The sequence below is a fragment of the Pteropus vampyrus genome, unplaced genomic scaffold, assembly GCF_000151845.1.
Source record: "Pteropus vampyrus isolate Shadow unplaced genomic scaffold, Pvam_2.0 Scaffold194, whole genome shotgun sequence".
NCBI lineage: Eukaryota > Metazoa > Chordata > Mammalia > Chiroptera > Pteropodidae > Pteropus > Pteropus vampyrus.
Window position 1 is genome coordinate 2,511,693 of NW_011888975.1, and position 8,646 is coordinate 2,520,338.

Below are 8,646 nucleotides of genomic sequence, written 5' to 3' on the forward strand. Positions count from 1 at the left end.
ACCCTCGCTGGAAGCAGCTGGCTTGAGGTGGCAGGTTCTCATGTACTGTGAGTTTCTATTATGTCACTCAGAGTGGCCGTAAGTCCATGCAGACTTAAACTCTAGAAGCTTGTTGAACTGTCCACTTTCTCATCTATATAGTTTACTCCAGAATGTCTGTGAAGTCACACAGAAGCAGATAATTGGCTCAAAATTGATTGAGGCCAGTTTCTGACTCTTAATCCTACAAATTCTGAAAATCAGGTTTCTAGTCAGTTCAAGACTGTTTTCCGTGATGTAGCCTATAAATGTGTTTCAATGTGATTTAAGGAAGTGTGATATTGTGAAGTAATTTTTCCTGAAATACAGCATCATCGAGGGCAATGTACATTTTCAAGGCATCGATAGAATTCCAAGTTGACAATATGGCCTGGCTTTTATGGTTGTCATATTTTCTGAGATCTGATTTGTTTTAATTGGCAATGAAATCGAAAGGGTTTAGTTTCAGGTTCTGGAGGGCGAGCAGACAGGGCAGCATCGGCCGGCCGCTGAGCCCCTTCTCTGCTCTCTCGGGAGTGGTTAAGAGCAGGGGCCTGGGTTCCCCTGTTTATATGCTGTGCCACCTTGGGCGTGTTTCTTAACTGAGTCTTAGTTCCATTGTCTTTAAAATGGAGATGATAATACCATCTCTCTCCTAATGTCGTCTGTTTAAAATCCACAAGTGTTTAGAACTATGCAGTCAGAACACAGCAAGCACCTAACAGAAAGTGCCAGCTCTTAACCTGTGCCTCTCGCTGTTCGTGTCACAGTGACTCGGCATGGTTTGTTCATGTATGTGGGTTTTACATCAAGGATCGTTTCTTGGAATTCACAGAATGTGTCGCAGAGCTCGGCACCAGAAAAACGGTCGATAAACATTTTTGGAATGAGGAAGAGAGTGCATGACTAGAGTATCTGATCACCTATGGTCCGTTTTTCCCCCGGTTTTTTTTATTGTGGTATAATACGCGTGACATAAAGTTTGCCGTCCTAAACCTCTTGAGTGCACCGTTCAGGGCTGTTAAACACGTGCACGAAGTTGTGCAGCCACCACCGCCGTCACCACCGTCACCTGTCATCTTGTAGCACTGAGACTCCACAACCAGCAAACAGAACCCCCATTCCCTCCTCCCCAGCCCCTGGCAACCACCGTTCTTCTTTGTTGCTCAGATTTTGACTACTCCAGGGACCTCACGTAAGTGGGATTATACAGTGTATATATATTTTTTGTGACCAGCTTATTTTACTTAGCATTATGTTCTCAAGGTTCATTTTGTGGCATGTGTCAGAATTTCTTTCCTTTTTAAGGCTGAGTAATATTCCATCGTATGTACATACCACATTGTGTTTATCCATCACCCATTAATGCTACGTGGGTTGCTATTAAGATGAATATTATTTAAATGTTAGCCTCAGAATGTTCACTGGCTCAGTGAAGCACAAGTTTCGTTTTGTTTTTAAAATGTAGGTATATCACTTGGCCAGCTCTCCGTGTCCTCCTGCAAGCTGCTTCCTCTCAGGTTTTCAGCGGCACCATGCTTGCTCTTGTGACTTTTGTCATGATCGTATGAGTTACTTTTCTTCTAATGCCTGTAGTTTCATGTCACACGGCCTATCTCTGAATTGTTTTTGTATTGCATTTTTGCAAAACAATACACATAGTTTTACGTGTATTGGTCTTTGTCATTTTAAGATGATTGCAAAGCACCTGGGGATTAGGATTGCTATTTTGACCTCTGGACATGGCCCTTGCCCCCACCTAGGACCTCTGGCTGAGTCTCAAGGGTGGGGCTTATTCTGTCTCTCTGTCGATTCAGTCTATACAGAACCTGCTGAAGGTCATCTCATGTCAAAGGAACCCACACTATCAGCATACGTGACAAACCTCTTGTTACATTATTAAAAATAGAAAATCTGAGGGTGAACTTTTACGATAATCAGACAGGAGATAAGAGGTCGTGCCCTGTGACACCTGTCTTCTCTCCCTCCCCACCACTGCTGTTTGTAGGGGTCGGGGGTGAGTCCCGCCTGAAAGGGATGGGCCTGGCAGGAGCTTGGAAAGTACTGTTCTGTTTGTTCATTGATTAATTAAAATTAGGCTTATTTGAATAGAAAAAAAAAATGTGTGATTTGGCCAATGTACATTAATAAAAACCTATACATGTGTTAGTGACAACTGGACATGCAGCCTCTACTATTAGAATCGATGAGTGAATTACTACATGAAAGGGACCCATTCATATTCCCTAACCAGAGAATCGGACGCTAAGTCCAGAATTAGCGGCAAAACTCCTAGACCCATTTCTTCCTCATGCCTTCATTTGCTTATTGTAATAAAAAACTTTTGGAGGCTGAAATATTTTTAATAACATTTGATGGGAAGTCCTGCTTAATAGGAAAGGAAAGGGGACCACTCTGGTTTTTTCATTTAATCCTGTGTGGTAGCCATAAGGATGCACCTCACAGACCTCCCACTAGAGGGAGCTTGATGACCAAGGGCCCAGCCTTGTGTTTGCAGCGCAAGGCTGCCTTTGCACGCAGGACTTGCTTCCCAAGGATGGCCTCCAGCCAGGTGGGAGGAGCAGGGATGTCCTGGAAGGCGAGGAACCCTCTGCCGAGCCCCTCGTGGACGGCACAGCAACCCAGGGGAGTCCCACGGAGCCTTCCTTTCCTCCACCCGCCTCTCAGGCTCAGACTTGTGTTGAGATCTCTGCCGCTTTTATCTTATAGGAGGAATTTCCCTCACAGAATTTCTCTTACAGGAATAAAATTCTTGCATGCTTAGTCCTGTCTTGGCATCGCCTCTGCTTCTCAGAGGACCGAGACTTGCACATTCTCCTATGATTCCTATAAAAAAGATGCTATGACGTGAAATTACTAGGGAGAGAAGATGTTTGCTATGATTTTAACGACAATATGCTAATACTGCTAGAGTCTTAAATTTAGAAAAGTTAAAACTTCATGTAATTGAGAGCTAGCCTCAGAATTTTTTTTTTTTTCACAGCCGTTTACTGATTGCTTATATGTAAACTTGCTTTCGGAAGGACTGAATTATTATTGTAGTCAGATCCAGAGTCCACATTTTACAAAATCGTTCCTCGAGATGACCGGACGGCTACATAGCATTAAGCAGTTTGTAAGTTGTGTTTGAGATATCCAAGGATATTTAATAAGAAATTAGAAGGAAATCTTTCTGAGGGTGTGTTGATAACTGATATATTGTAGAAAAGCAGAATAATTCAATGTAACGGATAAATAGTAACAGATTAATTTGTTGCACATATTTGGTCATTTTTGCTTTTAATCCATATGATTTATACAAGAGTTCATATTTCATATGTTAGTGTTAAAATCCTTTTTTTTTTCCTTGCAGAATCATAGTGAAAGGTTCGTTTTCATTACAGAGTGGTATGATCCAAATGCCTCACTTTATCGACGTTATGAGCTTTTGTATTACCCAGAGGACGGATCTGTTGAAATGGTAAATGAGCTTTTCTTTGCTTGAAAGTTGGCGAGGGAGTGAAGGTGTGATAGGGAGGGAACGGGTTGCCTTTACATAAAAATGCGTTTTTGTCTATATATATTTTTTACGGGAATTATTTTTTCGGTATTATAATTCTAATACAAGATGATAGTTTTGTGCCTTTATTTTTAAATGTCAAAAAATAGGAATTCATAGTTTTTGGTCAGAAAACTGAAATAGGATTCTTCATGGTTTGGATTAAGCAATAGTCAATACATGGTTATAGATGGAGATTATCATGGTCATAAATATGCCATCAGTATTGAAGGCTGTTATCTGCTGGCTGTTGGGTTTTGTGTAGGCAAGAAAACAGAAATTTGGGATTTCTCTGGGCTTTCAAGGTTCTGATTTGCTGAAATGATTTGGCAATAAACAAATCTTTCTATTTAGGGCTTTTTAAAGTATTAAATTTGTAATAAGTTTTTATGTTATTACCGGAATTGACTAGGACATGCAGAAGTTATAGTATAAAAGAAATCATGATTTGTATTTGTAGCAAAAACGAAACCAAATGTAACCTATGTTTAATACAGCAGAACTAAGAACTATATCTAGTTTATAAGATTAACATTCCCGACTGGTAATTATTTGTTCTATCGTATTGTTTTTGGTTCTAGCATGATGTGAAGAATCATCGCACCTTTTTAAAGCGGACCAAATATGACGACCTTCACCTGGAAGATTTATTTATAGGCAACAAAGTGAATGTCTTTTCTCGACAACTGGTGCTCACTGACTACGGGGATCAATACACAGCCCGTCAGTTGGGCAGTAGGAAAGAAAAGTAAGAAAACAATTGTAGAATCCTTTTTCATTCTGAAAACATTTGGTTTGTCTCAGGATCACATGGACCACATTCTGTGATTTGCTCTTTACTCGGGTAACAAGATGATGGCCATAGTCTTAGGCATTGAATATTGTCTGAGGAAAAATTGCAAACTTTATACACCCTCACCATCCTTTGTGACATGCATCTAACTGGAAACTGAGAGTATTTGACGAGAAAAAGGCTTGGCGTATAGGATAAATATGGCTTATCGGAAATAAAAGTAGTGAGTCCCATAAGCTCAGCGGGAACTCAGAAGAAGGCACTTTCTTGGGGAAGAGCAGGAAAGGCCTCGTGGAGGAGTTTGAGCCGGACCGTGAAAGATGGGTTGAATTTTCACGCGGTTGGATCAAGTACGGGGAACTCGGGCCAGAGGAGTGAGTGTGAGCCAAGGCCCAAGGGCAGGAGTCGTGTGTCGTGCACTGGGAAGAGCTCACAGTTCTGTTCCACTAGCTTGGCGGTTAAAAGACTTTACAATTCAGTTTGTGACATAGCCTGAGTCAGGATGGCAGCACTAGGCGTGAAGAGGGAGGAGGAATGCCTAAGGGGAGCAGAAGTAGGCCGAGGGGGTGATGGCAAGCCTTGGGGACCCTTAGCCATTCCCATGTCATGCCAGGTGTTGAAATGACCTGCGTGTGTCCTTTATTTAAGCCCCACAGCAACCAAACAAAAAAGATTCTGTTGTCATTATCCTACTTCTCAGGGGAAGAAGCGGAGGCTTAGGGATGTTATGGCCCAGGGCTGAGGCGAGGCCCAGGCTCAGGTGGGAGGGCTCCATGTGGGCCGCGGGCGGGCGGGACCTGGTGGTCCTTTCTGCAGCGATTCCTTTTCAGGTCCCCTGAGGTGTGTCTCCTGTAAACACGTCTAGGTCTTTAAGAAAGAAATCAATCTGAAAACTTCTAGATTGTCACTGGTAACACTAGTACCTGTACATTTAGGCGTGTTATTAGTATTTTTGTACTAACAGCTATTCTTTTACTGCTTTTCTTATTTTTCGTTTTTTTTCTTTGGTTGGTTGATGTGCAGGTGTGTGTCAGTCAGATCAAGTTTGTGAATTGTGTTCATATCTTTCACGTAATTACTAAATATTTTTGTCAGCTTATTCCATCAGTTACCAAGGTTTCGTTAAAGTTTCCCATGGTTAAAGGTCTAAAAGACAAGCTACAAAATTTCATCAGGAAACAGAAAACTATAAGCTGTAAATAATAAACATGGAGATTTGAAAAAGAATCTATTAGAAGATCTAGTAATAAAAATACAATAACGAAAGCATGAACCAGACCAACGGTTTGACCGAAGACACGCTGCAGCTAAAGAAAGAATTTTGAACAGATTCCCATGCCACTTGCCATTTGTCTATTTCTCCTTGTTGTTATGTTAGTTTTTATGTTATAATTTTGAGAATGTGTCACCAGGTTTTAAAATTATTGTATCTTCTCGGTAAATTGAACCTTTTGTTATTCTGAAGACATCATCTTTATCTCTATCAATACAATTTTTCCTTACAGTCTACTTTGTCTGATAGTTAATGTTTGCACAGTGTGCCTTTTTCCAAACGTTCAGTACCCTATTCTAAATATGCCTTTCTAAATAACTTTAGTTATCTGTTTTTTTAAATTCGGTCTGGTATTCTTTGTCCTTGACTGACTTTTTTTAGAAATCCAGTAATCCAGCTTTATAATCTTCATCTTTTACTATATACCACTTATATTAATGGAACGACTAATATATTTGCAGTTCCCTCTGCCATCTGATCCTGTGCTTTTTCTACCGCTTGGTTTGTTCTATTACTATTATTTTGTTCCTTTTCTGACTTATTTTGGATTGGTTAAGGATCCATTTTTTCCCTATTGGTTTGAAAGGTGTAGAAACTACAGCGGGGTGTTTGACTTATGAAAGCCTAGAGTTAACCAATATCATTATCTTCCTCCCTGAAACTATAAGAACCGTAAAACAGTTTAGCTGAGTTTTCTGCCTTGCTGAATTATTTCTGCGGAATTATGTCATTTTTGCTGGGTATGTTTTCCTGTTCATTTTGTGAATCTAATGATTCATTATTGTTTCATATTATCGGTATTCAATTGGATTTTACCACTTCTATTACTTTTGTCTCAGACATTCTTTTGGGGATGATTTTAGTTTTGCTTAAATTAGATTTTTAAAAGAATTTCCATTAGAGTGTGTCCACTGGTAGAGAATTTTCAGTTTGTCCTCATCTCTAAGAGTCTTCATGTCACTTACATCTTCGAAACCACCCTCTCATCTGTGACATGTTTTTCTTTGTGCTTCATTCTGAATCTGTTCAAAATTCTTTCTTTAGCTGCAGCGTGTCTTCGGTCAAACCGTTTGTCTGGTTCATGCTTTCATTATTGTATTTTTATCACTAGATCTTCTAATAGATTCTTTTTCAAATCTCCATGTTTATTATTTACAGCTTATAGTTTTCTGTTTCCTGATGAAATTTTGTAGCTTGTCTTTTAGACCTTTAACCATCGCTGGCACAGTCATCTTATGATCCAGATCTGATCATGTGACTATTTCTAAAGGTTTTTATATTTTCAGACACCCGCATCTGAGGCATCTCTCTGTTCTGTGCTGTTTTCTTCTGTCTCCCTCCGTGTTGTTGTTTTTCCGCGTGTGCGTGCGTGTGCGTGCGTGTGCGTGCATGTGCGTGCGTGTGCGTGCGTGCGCGTGCGTGCATGTGCGTGCGTGTGCGTGCGTGCGTGTGTGGTTATCTTTGGTGGTGATCGCCATGATTGCACGTGTGTGGATGCCTATATCGGTGTATGTGTGTGTCGTGTATTGTTACGTCAACTATTTGAGGTGCAAGACACAGTTCACTTCTTCCTAGAGAGGAACTGCGTTCACTTTGGGCGTTTCCTCGGAGGCCTTGGCAGCGACCCGGATGACTGTTAAGTTCACAGGTAGATGGTCCCAGGCCACCCAGGCAAAGGGAACTTGTGCCACCAGACCCTGCAAGGCCCGGTCCTGTCTGGCTCACCCTCAGGCTGCAGCCGTGGTCCCACAGTATTGCAGGGAGCCCCCTCCGTGGGGTCCTCCTCCCCCGCCTGGCAGTGTGGTACAGATCAAGTCCGGATCTGCCAGATGGGCGGTGCTGCCCGTGCGACTTTCCTCCGCATGTTTCTGGGTCCCCATTTTTCTTTCGCTTTTGTGACAATAACGGTTTAGTATCGTGTCAATTTCTCTTTGCTTTTAAAAACCATTTTTATAATTACCCACCGTTTTCAGTTCTCAGTGGAAGGATTGTTCTGAGTGGCTTTGTCGCTGTTGTCACTGGAGAGCTCGGGCTCAGCAGGTGCCTCGCAGGAGACTGCTCCTCTTCCCCCAGGGGGCACGCATCCACGTTGCACTGGCAAAGACACAAGAACCATAAATCAGTCCTAAGGTTGATGTTTTAGGATGGGTTTTTATATGCTTAGGGAAAACATGAATACCTTCACAAACATTTACATAAATTAGAGTGGATCGGAGTTTACGCATGGCTTCCGGTAGGCGGGCGGCATCCAGAGCGCGCAGCATCGTGCTGTGTGGGATGCTGCGTGGGATGCTGCGTGGGATGCTGCTTGTGCGGTTTACTGAGCACATCTGTGTTCGCTGCAGTTTTTGTTCAGAGCCTGAAGGTATATGAAGAACGTATTTTTTGCTCGGCTCTGTGAAAACTGTTATTTTCCAGAAATTTCTATCCTGTCTTAGTTTTGTGAAGCCTGGCCAAACTCTTTTCACTCTCCACTAAGAAGTTTTAATCGTAAAAGAACGATTTTCATATTTTTTTGATTTTCTTTTGAGAGCATCTCATGCTGCATCCTACAGAGCACGCCTCAGTGTAGGTAAAGGTAGATTGTCACGGTGATGGCCCCCAGGTATCTGTGTCCTTGTCTGGTCCCCTCTCACACTGACTCTGGACTTCACCATGTGATTTGCATTGGCCAAAGGGATAGCAGCAAACATATCTCAAGGGGATGCTTGATAAGTGCTTGAACACTGGACACCATGTGGCTGTATGCAAAGCAGCCTGGACTAGCCTCCTTCAGGATGAAACACGGCGAGGGGAGAGAAGCCATGTCTCCAGCAGACTCTCCCTGCCCCAGCCAAATGCAGCTGAGCGAATGATCCCGGGTGAATCCCAGGTGCCCGGTGCCAAGCCAGCTTACAGAATCTCGAGAAACTGTTTTAAGCCACTACGTTTTGGGTGGTTTGCTCCGCAGCAACAGATGGCAGCAGCACTACTGAGATGGCTTTGTGCGCCTGGGTCTCTCTG

At 42.3% G+C, this 8,646-nt stretch overlaps 1 protein-coding gene across 2 annotated transcripts in view; it reads left to right on the forward strand.

The window, feature by feature from the left end:
• The window catches only part of NME7 (NME/NM23 family member 7), a 34,748-nt gene that overhangs the window by 8,333 nt on the left and 17,769 nt on the right, over positions 1-8,646 (forward strand). The window contains exons 1-3 of one of the 2 annotated variants that reach the window (XM_023537565.1): positions 1,728-1,803; positions 3,392-3,499; positions 4,159-4,325. In XM_023537565.1, coding sequence (XP_023393333.1) covers positions 3,497-3,499; positions 4,159-4,325 — 170 coding nt within the window. In that variant the 5' untranslated portion in view covers positions 1,728-1,803; positions 3,392-3,496. Of the gene's footprint in view, positions 1-1,727; positions 1,804-3,391; positions 3,500-4,158; positions 4,326-8,646 lie in introns of those variants that run through there. The other variant, XM_023537564.1, reaches the window with a different exon arrangement.